This window comes from Sipha flava, unplaced genomic scaffold, assembly GCF_003268045.1.
Source record: "Sipha flava isolate LNK unplaced genomic scaffold, YSA_version1 79_pilon_pilon, whole genome shotgun sequence".
NCBI classification, from domain to species: domain Eukaryota; kingdom Metazoa; phylum Arthropoda; class Insecta; order Hemiptera; family Aphididae; genus Sipha; species Sipha flava.
Window position 1 is genome coordinate 365,178 of NW_020273620.1, and position 25,182 is coordinate 390,359.

The 25,182-nt window shown below is 25.2% G+C and overlaps 1 protein-coding gene across 1 annotated transcript in view; it reads left to right on the top strand.

The window, feature by feature from the left end:
- LOC112692993 overlaps positions 1–25,182 on the top strand; it is a 348,829-nt gene that overhangs the window by 252,930 nt on the left and 70,717 nt on the right. Inside the window, exons 11-14 of the mRNA XM_025567839.1 lie at positions 15,580–15,796; positions 17,898–18,100; positions 20,870–20,945; positions 22,779–22,987. Of these exons, the coding sequence (XP_025423624.1) occupies positions 15,580–15,796; positions 17,898–18,100; positions 20,870–20,945; positions 22,779–22,987 (705 nt within the window). The remainder of the gene's footprint in view (positions 1–15,579; positions 15,797–17,897; positions 18,101–20,869; positions 20,946–22,778; positions 22,988–25,182) is intronic.

A 25,182-nucleotide genomic window follows, 5' to 3' on the forward strand; every position in this document is an offset into this window, starting at 1 on the left:
TTATAAACATGCAATCTCTAATATTCTGATATCATTAACGTCCACAAGTCAACCAAATAATATGATTTCCATTACCGACACAAAATATACTTGCTTATCCGTTTTCATTAACCGTTTTTTTATATTTACTTGCCGATCACATTAAACAATAATATTTGAATAAAAAATTCTACATATCATGGTCGAAGGCAAAATAAATAACCAATCACGGGCGAAGCTGTGACGGGTCGGCTAGTATTTTATATAATTGATACGAAAAAAAAAAAAAAATAGAAAAAAAAACACACATCTACAAACCTATTAATATTGTATTGTAATAATAAAAATATTCCAGGAAAAAATATACCAGATTTTATTAATCAGAACTCTTGTTAGGTAGAACACTATTTGAATGCGATTGAGAACGTTTTTACCTAGCAACTTTTATGTGACGTTGCCACATTAATTAAAAATATAAAATAGAAATAAGATATACATATATCAATTATTTGTCAGTCTAAGATATATTTATTTTTATCTAATTATAGATATACTTATTTCTAGTGACTTTAAGATATTTCATGATGTCATTTGTTTGTTCAAACTCTTTGTAAGAATTTATTGTCGAAATAATCCGATCATAATCTGATACGAATAAGCTGGCCACGGATTTGATAATATTGTTTTCAATCAGTGACGGACGCAGGGAGGGGTTTTGGGGGTTCAACCACCCCTCGAAATGAACGGATGATTAATTTCAAACATAATTATATGTACTACATTATGTACCTTAAAAAAAAAAATGAATTGTTCAAAATACAATTAAAATATGTTAGAAAAAAAATGTTTTGTAAAGAAAAATAAATTTGTAATAATTTGTAATTTTCCAAACGTTCTAAAAGGTATTGGTAATTAAAACTCAAATTTTTGAAATTCCATGAGGCAATACTTCGTAAAAATAATGCGTGTTTGTAAGTCGCTTATTATCAGTAAGTAAAAATAAGTAAATATACGTAATCAATATAATATTATTTACAATGGTACATTATGATTGACGGTTTCCCTAAATTTTGTGTTGTATAGTCATGTGATAACGATTGACAATAGTCAATTATTTCAAAATAACGGTAATCAGTCCCGCATTTAGAGAAGGCGCGGGTAGGTACATTTCCGGAAGCTTCAAGTGGGCAGCAAAATATTTTAGCAAAATTAATTTTAAAAATGATGTACTTAATGAAAAAAAAATAAAATAGTATTTTTTATCATGTTATAGTTTGTTTAATTTGTTAATTAAAATAAGTATTAAACGATTTCCATTTATAAGTTATATTAAAGAATCTCGATTATGGACGAAATAATAATTGTTATATTATTATTATTTATTTTTTTTTTTTTTTTTGGAGGCATAAATAATATGCCCAGGGTTGCCAATATTTTAAATATGGGCCTGACGGTAATTATTCTTATTTTTTCCCCCCCCCCCCCCCCCGAAATTTTTTTTGCGTCCGCTCCTGTTTTAAATTGATTTTATTATTGCTACGATTCGTGTTTGTGTTACCTTTATATATAATAATATATATATATATACTATTACATATCGTGCAACGACGTTTTTTCACTGTTGCGTTGCTGTGTATATTTTTTCACGAATAGATAACGTCGCTCGAAAAATCGTTCTCAATCGTTTGATCATAAAGTACAAAATATTGTTTCTTTGATCTGCCAATATCGTTCTCAATCGTGTTGTCAAAAAGGTACGACGTTCTCAATCGTACTCTACCGGTCTTGTTACCTATATCTCATTCGATTTCAAATTATATTGTTTGATCTTTTTACTTTTTGAATACTTTTTACCTCACAGGTAATTTATCTGTTCCAAAATTACATCATTGTAGATAACGTTTTATTAGTCGAGGTAAAAAATTGAAAATTCACTATCTATTACAAAAATCATTGCCCGTGAGGAAAAAAGAAAAAAAAATATTAAAAATATTAATCTTATTATAATAAATTTCAAGTATTGAACATTAGCTAATATCATATAAAATAGCTTACGGCTATAAATGTCACTTATAGATTTTATCTTAATATCCAGTATTTCTATTTTATTTTTTATGGTAATTAAAATGTTCTTAGATAAGTATTTCTGCAGTGCATCGTCCAGTCATCATCCAGTGTGAAGTAATCATTATTACTACATAAAAATAAAAATAAATTAGCAATAAATTCAATAATACACATTAATATTAAATATTAAATTTTGTATTAATACAATCATGCTTATTGAACAGATGAAAATTCATAATATAAGGTTAAATTTTGTAGAAAAATGTAATTGTTTTATTGAAATTTAAAAAAAAAAAAAAAAAAAATAGTAAATTTTACATTTCTACATGATTAAAACTTCGACCCTTTGAAGTACACTACTCTTGTATGAACAATTTGCGATTTACGTGAACAAATCATAAGCTATTAATTATTTTTTTTATTTTGAATGTTTAGTTTTAAGAGTTATACTTATATGTATAATAAACAAATATTTATGATGGTTCATCCTCTTGCATTTTATAATTTATAATAACCAAACAGATTTATTATTTTCAATTCATTACTTTAATATTTTTTCTGAATTTATTCGACAAATTTTTTTTTTGGATAATATTCATAGTAGGTTATTTAAAACAAAACGTAAATAAGAAAAATTATCACGAGTATAAATGTGACTTGTATCATTATATATAGTCTGAGGCAGTTACAATTATTGTCTAGAAAAAATAACAATATTATACACTTCACAGATAAACAATTACATTATACGTATTTTATATAACCAAATTTTTGTAAAATCATGTCTCCACATTAAGTATAATAAGCATGGTGTGCAAGCCATCGCATTCACAGCAAAATAATAAATAAAATAATAATTTAAAGAAAAACTAAGTCTCTATATACAGGGAGATTTTTTTATCGTAAATCAGTTAATATCTCGGGAAGTATTAGAAATTTTTAAATAATTTTTTTTTAAACTTTCTAGGTTTTACTATTTTACACTGCGTTGCAATTTTGATAATTTTAACTTCCGCCCTTAGTTGATAAAACACTATCAACTTTCTATTTTCAGATGGCAATTCCTATTTGCGATAACGAAAATTTATAAACGTACTGAAAAAAATAATTTTAACGTTTACTGAATTTAATTTCAGTAATCCGTTTGCGACTTATTACCGTATAAATATTCGTTCAATTTACTGCTATTGGGTGATTTATCAAACCCAACAGTAAAAACCAGAAGTCAAAACGGAATGATATCTCAATTTAACAATACCCATAACGGTCATAATCGATAATAAGTACCTTACAAGATAGATGAACAATACTGTTAGAGTAAAATAATGTCCTATCAACACTCTCACCAGAACACCCACCGTGTATCAGTGAGCGACTAGCCTGCAGCAGCGCGGCTGAATCAGCTATAAAGTATAAATAACATATTACAATTTACCATCATGGTTACATAATATATCACTAGATACGGTCTTATCACTTTTAATTCAATTCAGAACCGACACAATATGAAAACTCAATAATACTGTAAATTTAGGAAATCGATATATTTATCTTTTTTATGTGAAATATGTCATATTTATTACTCAATCAATTCTGTGTTATAGTGTTAAAATAAATATACAGAAATATCAAAAAATTGTCAATTTGGAATTTGTTTTATATTCAAGAAGATATGTTTTATAATATGTTAATTTATTTAAGCGTTTATTAATTGTTAATCATACAAATGCATACCAATATATTTATTTAATATAATTTATATTTCTATATTAGATTGATGAGGTATAACTAGTAAATTATAGAATAATTTTTTTTTCTTTTTTAAACAATATGGTGTATCTTAATTACTAGAGTAAATGATTATATTAAATAGATTACATTTTTTCATTTTAAAACAAAGTAAATCAACAATTCTTATGTATTTGAAAAAAATAATTGATAAATATGCAGATATAAATGTATATGACATAGTATATACTTGGATTCGGGGTATATAGCTAAGACTAAAGTAGTTAAAGGTCGATTCACATATTTCTTTTTTTTTCTAGTTATACATTTTCACAATGCCCTTCCCATTTAAGGTTTTCTTATAATAAAAATAATGGACATTAATTCAATAGTAAATTATCAAAGGCAATAAACACATTAGTTATCAATAATTTTACTAGAACATGAACAAATTTCCGTAGTGTAAATGTTTGCAGGATTTGGGTTAGGTCATACCTAATAAAAAAATATTAACACTTAAGATATCCACTACCCCAAATAAATTAATAAAAATTAAATGAACATTGAACATACTTTAGATTAACTACTTTAGAGTACAATATATTTTTTGATCTATGGATGTTTTAAAAACTTACTCATTTTTACACTTATTTTTGAAATTATGTTAATTTTTAATTAATATTTTATAATATAAAATTTTTTTAATATTGCATGAAAACGACACTCGTATTAAAAAAAAATTTAATCTGCCAATTTAGGTTAATAAACACTTCATAGCCCTACTTATGGTATGCACCAATAACTTAACGTAATTATTTAATCATACAATTAAGATTAACTATTAATGTGATCATGAACAATTTTTACAAATGTAAAATTAGTTGGTTGGTCTTGATGCTGTATTGTTTTTTTATCAGAATGCAATTAAAAAAAAAAAAATAATTATTTATAGAATTTATGTATTCTATAAAAAAAAAAATGTATACATACTTATTGAGTTATCAGGTGAGATATACTATGCTGAGACTAACCAAAATAACAATTTGTATTTGTTCATCCAATCTTGTTATAGATATTTGAATTAAAAGTTAGTACTACTAAATGAAATTTAATTTAAAAGAAAACAAAATTAATTTCCTAAAAAATAAACAAAAATTATGATAAACATCAAATGTTTTATTTTATAAAAAAAATTCATACTTACATAATAGATTGGTTAGTTTGTTTAAAAGATACTAATAGCATACTAATAAAGCAATGTGAATTTGCATTAATTGCTGGTCAAATTGAGCTGTCTAGTCATATAGTTCACTGTTATTTTTGATGAATTACACCAATAATACAAATCGCCACTGAAATAAAATTAAAATATTTGAACCATGGTTATTATTTGCCAATAATATTATATATAAATCATTTAATAAAAAAAAACAAATTCTAATTTATTAATTTTTGATTGAATTTGGCAATAAATTATATAAAAAAAATTGTTGGAAAAATATGAAATCTAATTGCAATACACTTAATAATACATATTGCTGATTAGATAAAACATTATTTTTAATTAAATTCAAAATTTTAACCAAATTACAACATTAAAACACTATCAAAAAATATAATATGCATTGAAATAATTGGTTTAAACCTTAAATTTAATTTATTTTAAATAATACACATAATTTAGTATTTATTAAAAACTTATTCTGTGTTAAACGTTCAAAGAATAATAATTATTTGTATTTGATGTTGGATAATGGAAAACTAACCTTAAAGATTAATCATTAACCACATGTTTTAAACATTAAAATTAGAAACAGTTAACCATCATTTATTATCGTTAATCTACTAAGATAATACGTGATAAGACTGTATACCAGGAATCATTAACCAGTGATATATTATGTAACCATGATGGTAAATTGTAATATGTTATTTTTACACTTTATAGCTCATTCAGCCGCGCTGCTGCAGGCAAGTCGCTCACTGACACACGGTGTTTTGGTGGGAGTGTTGATAGGACATTTTTTTTATTCTAACAGTATTGTTCATCTATTTTGTAAAGTACTTATTATCGATTATGACCGTTATGGTTATTGTTAAATTGAGATATCATTCTGTTTTTACTTCTGGTTCTACTGTTGGGTTTGATAAATTGCCCAGTAGCAGTAAATTGAACGAATATTTAAACGGTAATAAGTCACAAACGGATTACTGAAATTAAATTCTGTAAGCATTAAAATTATTTTTTTCAGTATGTTTATAAATTTTCGTTATCGAAAATAGGTATTGCCATTTTAAAATCAAAAGTTGATAATGTTTTATCCCATAATATAGGAAGTTCTAATAAAATTATCAAAACTGTAACACAGTGTAAAATAGTAAAACCTAGAAAGCTTAAAAAAAATTCCTAATACTTCCCGAGATATTAACTGGTTCACAATAAAAAAAAATCACTTTGTATAATTAGTTATTGATAAACATTTTTATTGTAATCACTTTCGTAATAAACAAGAGCCATTGTCACTGACTGTACTTCATAGTACGACCCATCAACTATGTCGACAGTATACTGTTACGTGTTTTAAACTTCCAAAACAATATATTTGTTAATTGAAATTACTAAAATTGAATTTTAACTAAAATTTCGATTGAACTTTATGGGACAATTAAATTTCAATTTTACACCATCACTAACAGATCCAAAATGTATAACAATTATTTATTTATTTCATATATACGGACATGAATAAGTTCTAAAACATAATATCGCAAATATTACGTGTACGAAATAATAAAAATAATACAATAAATTAGTCATTATTACTTAGAAATAGATTGTATGTACGTAATGAGAAAAACTCAGAAGTAAATAAAAAATATAAATTAAAGAAAATAGAAACCTACTAAATATAACCAAAAGCATATTTATAACCTGCAACAATTAGCTCAATCATTTTGCTGGGGAGTTATATTTTTATTTGAAAATAATGAATGTAAAGCCATAGAATTTCTAGTATTTAGTATATTCATTTTAATGCAGATTAACGAAAGTATTTCATAACAATCAATTAAACCAAATAACAGTTTTTGAAAAAATGTAGAAAATAGAAGTATACAATGGTCTGAGAGTAGAGAAATATTTAGAAAATTTAAAAGATTATTATATAAACCATAAAGTGGTTTGTGGATATTAAATTTAAAAAATATAAAACAAAAAAACATTTTGAATAGATTCTAGCATAAGATTTTGTTTGAAGTATTATTTATCCAGATGAGGAGGCAATATTCGAGATTGAATCGAACAAATGAGTAATAGAGAATTTTTTTAAAGAATAGGATCTAAAAAGGAACCACAAGTGGGTTTATTAAATCCCAAGTTAAGAAAAGCTTTATTCTTGGTCAGTATGAGAAGAAAAATTTAATTTCGAATCAAGAATCTTACCTAGATCGTTAAATTGGGAGACAATTTCGATATTAGAGTTAAAAATACAGTATGGAAAGTTTATAGGATTTTTTATTAGACCAAATTTTATGAATTTACATTTAATAATATTTAAAATTAAGTGAATCATATTACACCACATAAGTAGATTATTTATATTTAATTGTAAATTAATAGCATCTTGGTCAGATTTTATAATTCTTACTACTCGTTTTGTGTCTTGAACAAATAAAAGGATACAAGAAATGATACATTTATGAGATAATTTATGAGTACATTAAAAAGTAGAGTTAACAGGTGATCTCCATGAAGGATACCTAATGGAACATTTAAGTATTTAAAGCTAAACTTAAGATATTTAACAATTTAGTAGGTAACTTCCGTGTAAAAATAATTTAAACCGATTTAATAGAGAACAGGAATATCCAAATAACTAAAAAATTTTAATAAGGATTATATTGTTAACTTAATCAAATACCTTTTAAAAGTTAGTATAAATAATATTAGTCTGTGCATTTATTTTGATTAATAAGATAAGATAAGATAATAATTGATTGGCCAAAGAGATATACAAAATAAATACAAGAGTACCTAAATAATTACATTAAATAAAAAATTGTTTGGCCCAATTCACCACTAAAGTAGTACCTTGTATTGATGATATAGGAGTTCCTAAATCATATATAATATATAATACGTTTAATTGGGGAAAGGTTACAAGTTTACATGTTGGTTAATGACATTCAAGATATTAAAATATGTGAATTTTATAAATCAATTATATATTTACATAGATCATGAGTTATCTCATATTTTTTATGTACTTATTATTATTTATATTATTATAAGATATATAATGAATAGTAAAGAATAATGAACAATGAATCCGGGGAAGAAAAGCAGAAAAATGAAAAGGTAAACAAAAACAAAAATAAACAAAAAGAACAAAGTTAAATAAAACAAAATGAAATACAAATATAAAACATAATATAGAAATTATTTATTGTAGGTATGACTTATCAATCATATATTAATAAATTGTTTATATTTAGTGTAGTTTTTCACATATAATTTGATTATTAGATATTTAGCATAATAAGTGCTTCCCATAAACGCACATGTATAACATGCTCGTCCAATAGCTATAGGTGATGTGTTTTTTAAATTACTTCTTTAAATTGAAAGGCTTAATATCATTGTACAAATTTTGATGAAATAAAAATAGTAACAGTACCTAATATAATTTAACCGATTTTTTTTTTACAAATAATAAATGATAACAATAATGAGACGTACTCGATCAACGTATTTAAGTAAATTAAAATTACACATAAAGAAATAAATGACATTTTAAAATTGAGAATAATGATGTTGATGATAGTAAAGCTATTATATATGATACGACCATACCATACCATTCAATTAAAATCACTATCATCAATACTATAAATCTACAAAAATTAGTATTCGCTATCTACAATATAATATTATGTCACAGATTGACGTTATAATTTATTACTAAAATAAAAAAATCATTAAGATCACTGATATTCATATGTCCATTTAACCGTTATAATGAATGTATAACAGCTGGTATAAATCTCACAAATATATAAAAACTACAAAGCTGACTTCTTATAGATAGGATATACAATAAGGATGTCTGGCGGCCATTTGTCACTTGTTTAATGTTTACAAATTATTACCATATTTATAGTGTTTGCATAATGTATGGCATTAAAACAAATACTATACAAAATGTATTTATTCATTCATTATTTATTATTTATTTACTCGTTTAATATTGTTTTGTGTTACAAGTTTTTAGTATTATAGTAGTAGTAGTAGTAGTAGTAGTAGTATATTATAGTGATACGAGAACATAAAAACACCAAAATATCATTGTTATGTATCTGTTTTAAGAAATTTAAATGTCAAAGCTGTAAAATATTTTAATAGAAATTGTTTTAAAATTATCGTATTTAGGTCAAACATACTTGGTCACTTTGATTTTATTTTATTTTTTTTTTTTTTTGATTTTTTTTTCTAAACTATAACACGCACCAAGGTGAGAAAACAATTAACTTAACAATTTAATATTGCTTTCGAAAAAAGTATTTGAAAGTAAATGTTTTTACATCGTTTAAATGTTTTCCTAAGTGTATTCGGTATAGCAGGTCTGTCGTTTTGGTACGCGGATCGTAGTTTCGTTTTGTTATACACTTACTCGGATTGGTTTTAAATGCTAGTGCAGGACTCAGTGCACATACGCGTTCCAATTATAGACCATCGGAAAAGTAAATATATTCAGTTCGTCCGCTTGTACGCAATTGGTTAATATAATACGTTAGATCATTCGGAATATTATGTGAGTGTCGTCCCGTCATTGTATACATTTAACACCCCACAGACACACTGTGTTCATGTCATTTAGTAACCCTGCATTGGGTCGAAATCGGTCACGGACACGCGGTAGGTATCGTGGGAAAAAATTATTTTAAAATTACACCGCGCCACGAATGTGAACATAACGGTGTTATTCTGTTCGATCATTATGCAGGAAAACGTGTAGATGGGTTCGTGGAAATATAATATTTCCAGGAGCATTCGACGTACACAAGTGTAAACTATAATGATCAGCTGAACGTAATACACATTAATGGTATACCTATACAACCGTTTCTCTTAACATTTTCTTTTGAACATCGATTTTGATGTTTTGTAGTTTAGCGATGTTCCACGTTTACGGTTATCGCGAGATGATGTTACAAAAAGTTTATTAATTATAGTCATGTATGCACATGTATTCGTAATATGTAACGGAATAACGCAAGATTGCTATCGTTGTTCAAGTCATCAAAGTGCACAGTATTAATTTTAATGAGATACCTATGATGTACACAACTAAAATATATCGTTTTCATTTTCAATTATAGTCTTTTGGTAATATTACGTTAAATATATTTTATTGACAGTATGGCGTCCAAAACTATAAAAAATGTCTACAATTTTTATAAATATTTCAGGATATTTTTTTTTTTATTTACCTATAACGAAATAGACTCAAGTGTAATAGAATTTATTATATATATATATATATATATATATATATATATATATACCATATAATACGAAATATAGAATGAAATAAGTGAATCTTATTTGTAAAAACTGGATCTTGTATTATTATGGTCAGTAGTGTTAATAATTTATGCGTGAAATATAAAATATAATTATAAATTTAATCATCTTTGAAAACAAACTTCTTGAGTTTATAATTATAATCATAAGTTATAAATTAATTTATATTTAACATCGGAATTTTTAATTGGTTTGGAGTTTCTTTTAAACATTTATATATTATATATTTTACAATCACTGAAAATTCTAATTGATTTTCAATGTCTAATCAAAGTATACAATACATGTTCCTATTGTGCTGTCATTCCAGTTACTAATATGTGTATAAATTGTATGCATTTAAATGCAGTGAAGCTGATTCTATTTGGAATTAGTGAAATTGTTGAACTTTTTTACTTAATGCTTTTGAAGAGTTGAACCGTTTTTATTATAAGTAGATTTAGTATGAAACATGTCATTGAACATCTAATATAGTTATAAATATATATATATAATAAAATAAAATAAAATTGTATTATTTAAATAATATAAATTTGATACTATTTCACATGATCAATGTTTATGAAAATTAATAAAACTTGGAAGTGTCATAATCAAATGATACGTAGTAACCAGTATTCTATTCCTATTATTCGTTTATTATTTATCAATAATTAATATTCATAAAAAAAAAAAAAAAAAATGATTCAATATTTTATTACTTCTATTAATAATAAAATAACTATAAATAAATATATAAAAAAAAAAAGGTATACTTATGTATACTTCAATAGTACGAGAGAAAAAAAATAAACTTAATTATTTTCAAATTGTTGATAAACTGTTGGATTTAATAACTGAAACGGTGTACCGGGGTTAATAAATATCTTCCGGATATAATAAGATCCGGATCTTTATAAAAATGTACACAAAATAAATATCAAGTTATTTATTTAACGTTAATTAAAAGTAATACGATTAATTTAATAAAATTATTCCGGGCCGCGGCGGGCGGTATCGGACCTGGACAGGTGCGATAGAGAATTTGATACACGGACGACGGCAGACTTAAGCAAGCGACCGTATCGACCGCGATCACTTTACCAGCGAACACTTGTGTAAGCGTGCCGGAAAGGTTTGTACGGATATTGGGCCGGTTTTAGTGTCGACGAATAGGTCCATGAATCGCGGAGCCCTGTGTGTAAATGCCTCTGGAACCGGGTTCGTGGTTGTTTTTCACGGCCGTGGTTGCCGCAGCTGCCGTGCAGTCGTCGAGGTTGCTGTCGCCGTATTCGAGATCACGGTGAACGCCGCAATTTCCTGCGTCGTGTTCGCTGCAGCCGTCGTCGTAATTGCCGTCGTATTCTTCTTATCTTTTGGATGTTGATCGTTGTGAACGGAAGAGCTCCGAAAAGTGACCGGTAAATACACCCGATCAGACATCGACGCTCCATTCCCATTGGTTGAATTTCTATCGATCCAGTCGACGATGTAAAACGAAACTATTCCTCCGCTGTATTTTGGTTGCCTTCATGCCGTTTCACATCTTCACAATGATGTTATTGGTGGCCCTGAAAAAGGCCGTTTTCGTTTGAGAGCGGGCTCCGTTACAGAACTCTGAATATTTTTCTGAAAAAATTATCCCAATGCAATTTTATTAAATAAAATATCTCATAAATCATACAGTATTCAGTTCAACATCAATAAAATTAATATAATATTACATAGGTAATGTATGATGTATTAATGTTCCTACACGATCATTTATATGTGTATATGGTTTTAAGATTATTATATAGGTATGTTTAATCTGTTGATAATTTTTTTTTTTTTTATTTTTATTCAAAACTTTGTCCGTTTATTCATATGAAAAATGTTTAAAGTTAATATTAATTATTTTTATTTATTAATAATATATACGTATTGCTTCAATACTAAATTAATATCGGATTATAAAATGTAACTAATTTCAACAAAACTCATAAAATCGGTTATAAAATACATTGTATGATCTGTACAATTTTATCTGCTTTTATCGTTTTTGTGCTATATTACTCGTAATTTGTTCTTAAATATTGATAATAAAAAATATCGAACATAATTAGGAATTACATTTTATTGTATAAGAGTATGATTTCATTATTTATGATATTTATTCAAATTAATAATTATTTAAATTAAATGTAATATTCTTCACTGGTTGTAGTATTTATTTTTCTCTAATTTCGATAAAAATGAAATTTAAAAATATTGAGTATAGTATAAAAATATTAACTGTCAGAAGACCCCATCAATATAGCATCTCGGAATAATTATTGTTTTTAAAACGAAACGTTATAAATTATATATCTATTCATTGGATGACATACTTCTTGTTTCTCGCACGTCCTTCGTAATGGTCAGCAAAAGTTATTGAATTTCTTTGATTTATCTAGTACATTTGTACGATTATTTCGAATAATCCTCGACGTCATTTATTTTATCGACTGCGATTCTTTTTCGACTAAAGTAAAATCAAATTTCTTCTTAGTAACTAGAATCATTTTCTAGAATTACAATATATATATATAATGCTTATTTTGAAGTCACATAAATAATTTGATACATTTTACAAAATTATGAACACTAATGGTTTGACTACTATCGATTATATTTTTAGAACTCTCATTATGTATATATGTTGCAACCAATGCATTTAATTGTTAATTTTCAGTTGAAAAAGATAAATGAAAAATAATAAAATATAGTATCTAATTAGTTTTATAAAATTATAATAGTATAATAGGAAATAATATTCAATCATAGTTGATTTTCGAAAACAATGTTGTATCGTCCGTTTCAAATTTCTTAAAAAAATAATAATTCTTCAAGCTTAGGTGGATCAAAATGAGGCGATTGCTAGGCCTTCCAATATTCGTTGGTATCCTATGGTTAATATAGTCAATGTTAATTGATAAGTAATCACATTTTAATGTATATCAAATATTTTTTCATCGTAATACCATCATAGCCCGATCAGTAACTTCACCAGTGTATTCAAGTATACTTATATTGAATCAATAATTTTTCAGTCTATAGGTAATGTCTTTTTTTTTAGTTTTATTATTTAACTCAATATTTGAACAAACATATATTCTTTATTTACCACATTAAAGTGTATTATATTGAGTATATGATTATTTTGATAGCGTATTGGAAAATTAAAATTCAAAACAAGTAATACAATTTTAAATGCAGTTTTTATTATTCAAACATTTTACTTTTATATTTACGCTGCATTTGTATAAAACTAGAAAAAATGATATAATATTTTTTAAACAAAATCTATTCTTTGAAGTTAAATTACTTGATTGTTATAAGTTTTATCTTATCATTTCATTCGAATGACTTACAAATATTGTGATATATATTTTCCCTTCAAGAGATTTTCCCTTCTAAATAACAACGAATTCTATTTATCAACGATTCTAATAAATCATACCAGTCAGCTTTGTAAAAATAGGTATGTAATATTCAGACTTTTATTGCAATAGGTACGCATTAAATCTCGAGTGACTTCTCATGGAATATTACATTTGATTCGTCGAAAGATTTGAAAAAAAAAGAAAATATCTTTGACGGAATTTCTTTATGTTCAAAAATGAACACTTGACATAAAATTAACCGAAAATGTTCATTTTTTATTAACATAAATTAAGATTCTAAATTTATAAATTAATTTAAACGATGGATGTATTATTATTTTCTAAATCATGATATTTAAAGATAATACTATTATGACCAAATCGCATTTTTTATTTATAATTTTAAAACAATTTTTTCTAAAATAATTGATATACCATTGCAAACAAGTTAACGTCACTGAACAATATTTTATTATTATGTAAGCTGTATTTGTACTGTACTTTGATGGATACAGTTAAAACTAATTTTTATCATAGGTACAGTTCGTGTAAAATATGAAGTTAAAATAAAAATTGTTCATTGTTCTAAAAACTTACATATGCTTGAATTATCGAATAAGTGCCGGACTATTAAGCCAAGTTCATGAATTCAGTATGGAATTAAATTAAAATAATCTAAAATCTTTACTCAGCACTGTAATTTATGGTACTTAAATATTTCATTTACTTTTTAAACATTAACCTGACAAAGTGAATTGTTGTGGCTTACAATAATGTTTAAGGAAATTCGTTAAAATACGATTTAATATTTTCTCTCTATATTTTATGTATCATAATAAATTATCTAGTACTGATGTAAAACATTGTAAAAATTATCAATTCTATCAAACAAAATATTTGAATTTAGTTAAGATTGTTATATAATCTTAATAGTTAGTGGAAATATAAAAATTCGAAGTTTATAAGTAGTTTCTTCTCGGCATAGCTAAGAGATAGAAACAGACATTTTTAATTTTAATTAAATTAAATATAACACTATATTATGAATGTACAATGTACATACAATATTTATGAATAAGAAGCCCATAATATTATGAACTAATACTGCAACACTTCCAGAGAATATTGTTTTAGCTCTTTTTGATTTATTTTCTATTCCTGAATAATATTACTCGTTTTAATATTTAAATTACTGATGTAAGTAAAATTAAAAAATCAAATCACCAAACTTTTTTTTTTCTTTGAGTCAAAATGAAATGATTTTTTCACGATATGTCCAGAATAATATATATTTATATATTGTATATAGTTTAAACAACAATACATAGTATTATGTTCATGACTAATAGTTTCATAATTCTGATACCTTTTATGTATTTCAGTTTAATGTTATAAATTTCATTAAGTCGTATTAAAATAATTTTGCAAATATTTATAATATTATTATGAATCTTAAAAATATAATATAAAAATAATCTATAACATGAAACACACTCAGAATAGAATATTAATTTTTATAAATGTTAAGCTTATGATAGCCATAAAAATGTTTTCTTTCAAATCTTTATCTCTAAACATTTTACTATTATGTAATTTATTTAAATAAAATGTTCACGTCAAAGTAAAAATATTATTATCACTTATGCTAATTATCAATGATAATTTACAGATTGTTTGTATACCAATAAATATAAAAAAAAAAAACAAAATATGATACTTTTAACCATTGTTAGATGATTTTTAATGTAAACACACATTATTTATTAGTCCATATTTGTTCAACAATCGTTATAATTTTTTATAAACAATTTGTACTATATGTGTTTTATTATTTTATAGGATGTGTATGGAAATACACCACTTCACTTGGCTATCATGCAGCCAGAAATTTCTTGGAACTGCGTTTTGGACCTTCTCGAGTTTGGTGCAAAAATTTGCATTAAAAACACCACAGACATTTGCCCATCGGATATAGTTAACTCTTTATTACGCATACAAGTTTACATGATCAACGACTGCTGGAAGATTTTATCTGGATCAACGGCTGTCACCAAAGGTATATTGCTCAATATTATATCTGATTCATTCTCACCGATAAATTATTCTAGAAACTGAGATGACAATTAATCACAATAAGAAATATTAAATAAAAAACTTTAACACTCAAGCTCAAGAATAATTGAATAAATATTTTGTAGGTCAGAGTTATAATGCGTGACTGTATTTAAACGCTTTAATAACATGAAAGTGTTCAATACACTTAAACACGTATTGTTTTATACAGTGAAAGAGTCTGAACACATTCCTTACATTGTTGATATACCTTTTTCGATATTTATATACTTTTGAGCCCGTTCAACACTTAAAATTTGCATGCCGTTGATGGATTTCCTACCTACTTCAAACCGTACGTATTGTTTATACGTGTCCAAGACGTTGCAATATTTTTTCTCTCCTTTCAAATGTATGCCGTAAAATTTTTAAAATTATATCACGCTGTGCTTAATGTAAATATACTAGGTGACTGCCATAGGACCATTAAAAATTATGGTGTGTTCCAAATCGCGTTACATCATCTGGTACCTATTATATCAATGTGAAGTTATTTGGTTACTGAGTTCGTTGGTTCATAAAATTCACTTATTTACCATTTCGTTCGTAATACCGAAATGTATAACGTCATTAAAATTATTTTTGAGCTAACCAATATAATTGAAATAGTTATTATTAAAAATCGTTTGTAAAAGTTCATTAATAGGTTGTGGATTATAGGTAAGTATACATTAAGACATCGTACAGTTTTTATTTTCATTATCTTTGAATAAAGGTTATTATTTAAAGAAGTGATTTATATAAATAACAAAATGCCATCAAGTAAATATATTTCAGAACCAAATATTGCTATTATTTAGACAAAAAAGTTTCCATAATACTCAGATCTTGAATAGATAATCTTATTTTATAATATATTTATATATATTTAATAACATTTTAGTTGATAAGAATTCAGTCGCAAAATTTGACATCATTGAATTATTTTTATTATTTATAATGTAATCATAAAATTCACTGAATAAATGGAAAACAATTAAATTAAAGCCATAGATGCTATTACGTGACGTCAAGTCGAATTATTATAGATATGTTGTCAGCGTTTACTTGACATCCATGTGTCAACGCTTTTCTACTTCTTTATTATATGTCACTAATTCACCTTCAATTTCATAAATTAATCATACATAAACACATTTAAATTTTACTCTTTGTTATTTTTATTAAGATGTATAATCTAAAAAATTGGATTCGTCATAATCTGGAAAAATTATTTCTGTTTTTTTAAATCACACTCAAATACAATTCGATAAACACTAAATTATAAAGAGTATGATCCTTTCATATTTATTACACCTACTTTACATTGTAATTGCTATTACGTGTAAAAAAATTTACATAATACAACTAATTTTAACCTATAAAATTTGATAGTTATAATTTTTAGATAAAATTATTAGTAGACTTACTATAAATTATGCACATATTTATTATATTTATTCAATACTTGATCAAATAATACATTTTATTTTATAAAAATTCTTTAAATTATGCAATCAAATTATTCTAAATATTCTATATTTTAATTCTATTATTTCCCTTGTTGAAATATTAAAAAAATAAATATATTTGTGAACTTATAATTATTAAATTAATAGGTTTAATAGGTTTAATGCGTTCAAATATTTTCTAGAATTCATTATAATTTTTGCACAAAAAAATATTTGATTTTTATAAAATAGTCAAGTAATTTATAAGTTTTAATTTCTAATTATTATACATAATTTTTATGAATGCTTTTCTTTTTTTAAAAATCCCGAAGATATTTAGTCAACAGTTTTTCATACTTATAAAGTTTTTACATAAATGTGTTCCATTATAAATAAACTGTTAATCCTATGCTTTCAAATATATACACACTTTTACTCCTAATTAAGAAGTCTACTTGATAGTAAAAACGTGACCAGATTGTTTGAACTATTGACAATTCAAAATAATACACCTGGTATTTTTGACCTCAACAGTTTTTGTTTGAATATTTTTCAAATTAACGTTTCCTATATTATTGTTAATTTTTTTTAATGATAATTATTCTTTGCCCCTAGAACGAGTATGGCGTTATAATTTTGCCAATATCGAGCAAACGGTCAAACCAACGGATTTACCTACTTTGCCATCGAGATTATTCCGGAGAATGAAATTCACACAAACTGATAGTGGAGAAGAACATCACAGTAATAACATAGATGATTTCTTTGGATCAATTTGGTCGCTCAGGAGTAAAGTTAGCAATAAGAGTCCAGATACGGTAAGAACGAAATATTATAGGTATTACAATTTAAATTTTAACCAGATTTCATTTAAAACGGTTGTAAATAATGATTTAATTTTCAAATTTAATACGTAAATTTAAATCTGTTTATTTTAACTTCTTATCACATATATATTATATTATATATATTCACTTGTGAACGTTATGATATCATATACAATACTATACAGTACTACGGGTCATAGAATATATACTATGTTTTTAACTACACTCGCGGTGTCTAATGTTTGACTCACATGCCAAAATAAATTTTAACGGATAATCCATCCAATGAATTACATATCGTAATGTAATACCGATTGAAGGCACAGACGAATGGTTCAAAATGATAATAATAATAATTGCTATAGTGTCTTTGGAATCAAATTATTCGTCAAATGAAAATGAAAATAATAACACTAATTATTACTATTTGCAAGACACGCGATGGAAAGAGGATGTTCCTTGTAATACTCGTAAAGTCGTAATATAATATAGTAGGTACCACACCCATATCGAAAGTCGAAACTCCGGTTGTATATATTTCCAAACATTGTGTTCAAAGGTAATTATTGTATATAATCCCTTCATAAACTATTTAAATATACATGACTTTTTTATTTTGCCTAACATTCCGATCAAACATGGTTTTCCGTTAGTAATTTTTATACTCTAACAGAATACCTATTTTGACAGTCCCGATAGGGTGAATAAATAATATAAATAGCTGCATCCGAATTGGATCCCGAATTTAAAATTACTACACTAGTTGGGTCCTGGATTTTTATAGGTACTACACTAGTTCCTGAATATTTTTTGGTAAGTGCTACATTATACTAACATTTTTCTTCCCATTTTATCAGACTTAGGACTGTCTATGATTTATTTAGACTACAGGTATGCTTAAAAATGTTTTTTATAGTTTTTTTTGTTTTTTAGAAACTAAAAAAAGAAAAAAAAAAGCTATAAAAAACATTTTTAATCATACCTGTGGTCTAAATAGATCATAAGCAGTCCTAAATCTGTTAAAATGGGAAGGAAAATGTTAGTATAATGTAGCACTTTCCAAAAAATATTCAGGAACTAGTGTAATGCCTAAAATAATTCAGGATCCAAATAGTGTAGCACCTATAAAAATCCGGGACCAAATTAGTACACTACCTGTGATAAGCCCCTAGTGCTCGGACCCAACTCGGATGCTCGGATATAAATATAACTAGCTAGTTAAAGATTGTGAGTGAAATCATAATATTATTGCTCGTGCGGTAAATCGTGTAAAGCACGTGGCGCGTAACATATTAACTGTGTCTCCGTGCGTGTAGATTTTTCACGATACCTTAATTTTATACTAAGTTATGAGTTATTTTTAAACTTTTATATTTTTACTTTATCTTGGCTTACAAAGTATCGTAAAAACAAAAATAAAACGTGAATAATGTTCTTTTCTTGAAGTTAGATAATAAGATCAGTTTATTCTATTAGTGAAGTGGAAAGTTGAAAATTGGTCATAGACTTACCTTATTGCACGTTTGTAAGACGGAGACAACATATACGGATGGCATCCGTCGGAGCTTGCATACAATTTCGATTCCATATGCTTTGTCGTTGAATTAAATGTCGAGCTAACCCGCAATATTGGGCAAACAGGTTGATATGAAATATCGTATAGTAAAAATAATTAAACCTCTATGAGCATACGTACACACGTTCATGATCAGAGTCATAATGATAGATATAATTGTAGAACATGACAAGATTTTTCACTGATGGTCAACTGTTATGACACTCGCATTGACTACTGGATGCTCGATGTAGATTTCACGTGTCACCTACATGCACCCAAATGATGTGACGTTTAAACTGGCCTGTTGTTGATTAAAATTCAATTAATTTTGGCTAACCATCACGATGCATTCTGCTCGAAATGTGTGTGCATGTGTTAATACGATATCGGTGACAATGTTTATAAACGATAAACTGATGCCATTGCGTGCGGGTAGCGGATAAATGTGAACTCAAAATGGTCATCAGAGAGTACACTTTATAGGATAGGTCGAGACAAAGGGAACACGTGAATAAGAGTAACACGCTGTAATACGTTGTATCGATTAATATATCGTATTATGTATGCTAGATAATATAAACGTTATTAATGTTATTATTATTTTCAACAATATAAATATTGAAAACCCTACTTATCGGATCTTCGATATGACGTTTAATATAATTTATTGAACAGGTAATCAAAACTCATTTTTTCTAAACTACAATGCATTTCTAATATAAATATAATCCAATAGAAAAAAGTTGACAAAATGGGCTACGTTTTCAATAAAGTCCTATTTTCGTGGTTTTACACAACTAAATTTTCAAAAGTATTATTTGATATTTCAATCCATCGATATTAATCGTAAGAAATACAATTATATTTGAAAATATAAATTTCTTATTAATTTTACCAAAAATATTCTGTGTAAAATGCAAACTATCTAAACTCTAGCACTATTATATTTTCATTAGAATAAAATGAGAGTTGTATGTGTTTACTAATACGTATCATTAGATTTATATATAAGAAATATTTAAAACTTAAATTTTATGTGAGAATATAATAAAAATAAGTATATTATAAGTATAATAAAATTACTCAATTCATTTTCCTTTAATATATAATTTTATTTTATGAACTAACTATCGCCTATTTTAATTATATGTACTTTCAATGTATACTGTTTAATAATGGTACTCTGTTTATATGCTAAACAGGATGAAGTACGTACTCATGCGACATTGCAATCTAACAAAACGAAGTGCGACATGAAAACTAGTGTTTACGATTACGGTAAGACACTAAAATCCTCTACGTAGAAGTTTACCAACATTTTTTTCTTGTATTTATTTATGTTAAATATTAAACAATATGAATTTTTATAAAAAATCAGGGTCCAATAAAACCCATCCACAACTTAAGCGAATCTATTTACGTTTCATATTGACAATGTATACACACGTTTCTATGTTTTGATCATAAGGTTAATTAGAACTTTTTTTTTGAGGTAAATCCCAAAAAACTTATGATTCAAAATTAAATATTATGTCTGACGAAGATTTACTAATTTAAAATGTTTGCAGTAATAAAATTTACATTATCCTTACACTTTAATTTATGAAATCCTTGGAGTACATTCCATTCATGAAACTATGTCAATACCGAATACATATAAATAGCATGTTTTTCCAAACAAATAAAATATATTTTCTTTTGTTTAAGTTAATAAAATAGAATTTATAAGAAAAATATTGTAATGTTAACATTATTAAAATTTTGATTCAATATTTATATGAGTAGTTAAAGATTAAGTAGTTAAAGGCGCGACATTTTATTAAAAACAATCATTGTTAATTTAAATTAAATTATTTTAAAATATCACCACCAAAATTATTTTAGTGGTGATATTTTAAACTTGAGTTATTAACTTTTTTGTACACTTATTAATTTTACACTTCATAAATTAAATATTAATAATTAAGATAATTATATAATACAATTAACAGTAAATGTAACAAAATAATTATCTCTGATACTGGTAGGTAATTTCACATTCTCGTTCTTACCATTACATCCAAGGATTAAGAAGGATTTTAAAAATAAGAATCCATTTGAAATTACTAATGTTATTTATTTTATTTAAATTAAAAACATTTCTAATTAAGACATAAGAAGTTTCAAAAAAAACTTTTTTTATAACCTAATTATTAGGTATGCAATTAGTAATAATAATTATAATTAAGTTTTAATTTTTATAAGTAATAAAACATTTTAAAGCAAGCTGTATACTGTATATAATGAGTATACATTTTATTTTCAATATGTTAACATTACTACCATTAATTTATCATACTTTTTACTATCGATATTATGAATTTGAAATTCATTTGTTTGGAAGATTAATGCGATGCAGTTAATAAAATCTAATATAACATTTTTAAATTTAAAGTACTGTCTATATTATACTTATGAATATTTTTTATAATTTTTGATAAAACAGTTAATATTATATTATTTGTATTTAATAATTAGTAAAACCTATGTTTAATGTTAAAAAAAATAAGGACTCTCATACAAAAATGCCAGTGTTTAATGTAATTTTTTACCTTGTGACTATTAAATAATATAAATCATGAGCAGCATATTTATTCTGAATCTGAATTTTAATTAAAAGACAATTTTGCATTTAGCTTTTAGAGCAATTAGTTCACTATATAGAAGTATATTTTAAGAAAATATCTATCTTTTATTAATTAGCATTCAAATATTTTATAGTTTACTTTGCATAAAATAAATAATTTGATAATTTGTTTTAATAATTTAAGCACTAATACAATTACTGTAGTGTATAAATCAAAACAATATATTAGATAATGATATAATTTACTAAAAAAAAAAAAAGAAAAAAAGAATCCTCTTGTAAGTATTCATAAAAAGTGTTTTGACATCCATGCGAAATAAGGATCTACCCAATAAGTTAAGAATTATTATATGTTTTATTCTATATTAGTATGTTCAGGATAAACAATAGTACTATTTGAGACGTGTTTATTTCGGAATGATGTTCAGTTGATAAACGTAGTCATTTCGATTAAATTAATGTTTTTTTTTTTTTTTTTTTGACAGGTATTAAACATAAAAATTCAAAAGCATTAAAATTATACAATATTGAAAGAAAGTTTCAAGTAATTTCACATCTTTCTGGTAATGTGGAGTGCTTGGGTTTCATTTTAAATGGATTAAACAATTATATTGTGAACATATTGAAATATTTAGAAGCTAACTATGATCTGTCATTACGTCATATATGCACTCTACTCAAGACGATTTTGAACGTAAGTTGTAGTTATCTAAAATTGTTGGTAAATACGATATTTTTTAATTTTGTGGTAGTAGCGTATAAAAATCATTATTTGTATTTAAATTATATTTTTCACTTTTTTCTATGGTTAATATAGTATTATAATAAATTATTTCAAGTGTAAATTGCTAATAAAATGGTGTTACCTCATTAATTTAATTACATCGGTAAAAGGAACATCCATATTGTATTTACAGTTGTTTTATTATACGCTTGCATTACACTCATTTTGTAAGAATATTTTCTATGTGTTATGAGTATCTGCCTTTAGGAGATGATTTTTAGTTTAAAAGAAGGAACAGCTATAAATGGTTTTCTTTTAATCCGTTTACGTATTTGGTGCGTTATTTTTTAAGTTCATATTCAATATTATTTGTAATAGTTTGTAAAAATAGCAGCCTTTCAAGTAATATTGAATTAAACAATTTAAATATCTTTTTAGTTATTCTCAAAAATTTATTTTATTATAATTACTGTCGATAAAATGCTATACTTTTTTTCAAATTATGTAATAACTCACAAAATATGGTAATTTATGCTGAATTCCAATCAATCATTTATCTAAACTATTGTTAATTATAATTACTCTTCAAGCTCCAACATACTGTTTTATTGTATATAATCGTTGATTTTATTACGCAGAGATTCGTCATTCAGCAGTTTATTTAGTAATGGTTGAACGAAAAATTTTTAGATACATATCAATTATATATTAATTCATAAATAACATTTTTCCCACGTTTCATTTTGTTGTTGCTGTATTTAGAAATATAAATGTTTCTAAATTTGAATACCTTTTATCGATTAACTGCGGTTTGAAAAGTTTGAAAACGATTGATTTTTTAATTCAAAAATATTGCTGTAATTATAATCTGTTGCGGCGTCATGAAAATAAAAGTCTAAATGATAAATGTAAAAATATCGGCAGAATATCTAGTTTTAAAATTTGAAATGTTCAAAACAAAATATTTATCATTGATGTAATATTATACAGATACCACATCCTATTTTAAAAATTGGTAGTGTCTACATGGATGCAACTATTAGACGTCGCTGTAATCGTTTGTATTCATCTAGATAAAATCAGGCTTTCAATAATAGAAACAACTGCTTTCCATTTCATTAATAAAAACTTAATGTATCAAGTTGATTGTAAACGACTGTAGCGACATATAGTGGCAGCATTTCTGTAGCTGCTACTTACTTTAACAATTAGATGGCGTATTTGTATATTATAAAATCAATGATTTCTATCAATATTTATCTAAGATAATATTAAAAAATAATTCAAATAAATGTGATCAAGATTCGAGGTTAAAGTATCCTTTTTTCAGTTAAAAATGCATACATTTTTTTTTAATTTAATACTTCTTAGACTTGAAATTTCAATAAAGATTTCTTCATTAGTTTTTCAATTTAATAAATAAAATAAAAGTTATTCTGGAAAGTTGCAAATATTTTTTTATCAACACAAAATAACGAACATTTTTTTTTTTTTAATCGGATACTCCAACAAATTTATATTTAATGATATTAGCTATTAAAATATATTAGAAAGGACTAAAAAATTTACTGAACAATAAACCTGGTATTATATACCTACTATAATAATTAATGAATTAATGAATTAATGAAATCAATAAAATAAAATATGACTAATATCGAATTTTTTTTTTTTGTTATTTCTATTATGATCCAACTAAATATTACAAATTAACGAAATATGATACTTCCACTAATATAGAAATATAATAGTAGTATTAACTGTCTTTAGGCATAAAGGCTAATTCATCTTCCGTACTCGCCCAGAATCATTTTTCAAAACTACCAATTTAAAATTTGTAAATTAATTAATTTATATCTTCAATAAATTGTGCCTTACACTGTATCTCATCTAACTTCTGTAATTCACCTTAATTTCAATTATATTTAAATTTTAATTATAATTAATATAAATAATGAAAATTGACGAGCATTTTATTCTTTGATACATTGTGACGTTTTAAGAATTAATTAATATTACATCTGATAATTTTAATAAACTGTACTAAACATAACAAATTATTGAAAAAAGATTAGGTTAAGTTAGTGAAAATTCATAAATAAGTTTTGATCAAATAACGTTACCTTTACTTACCTTTATGTATAAATCACTAATGTTATGCACAT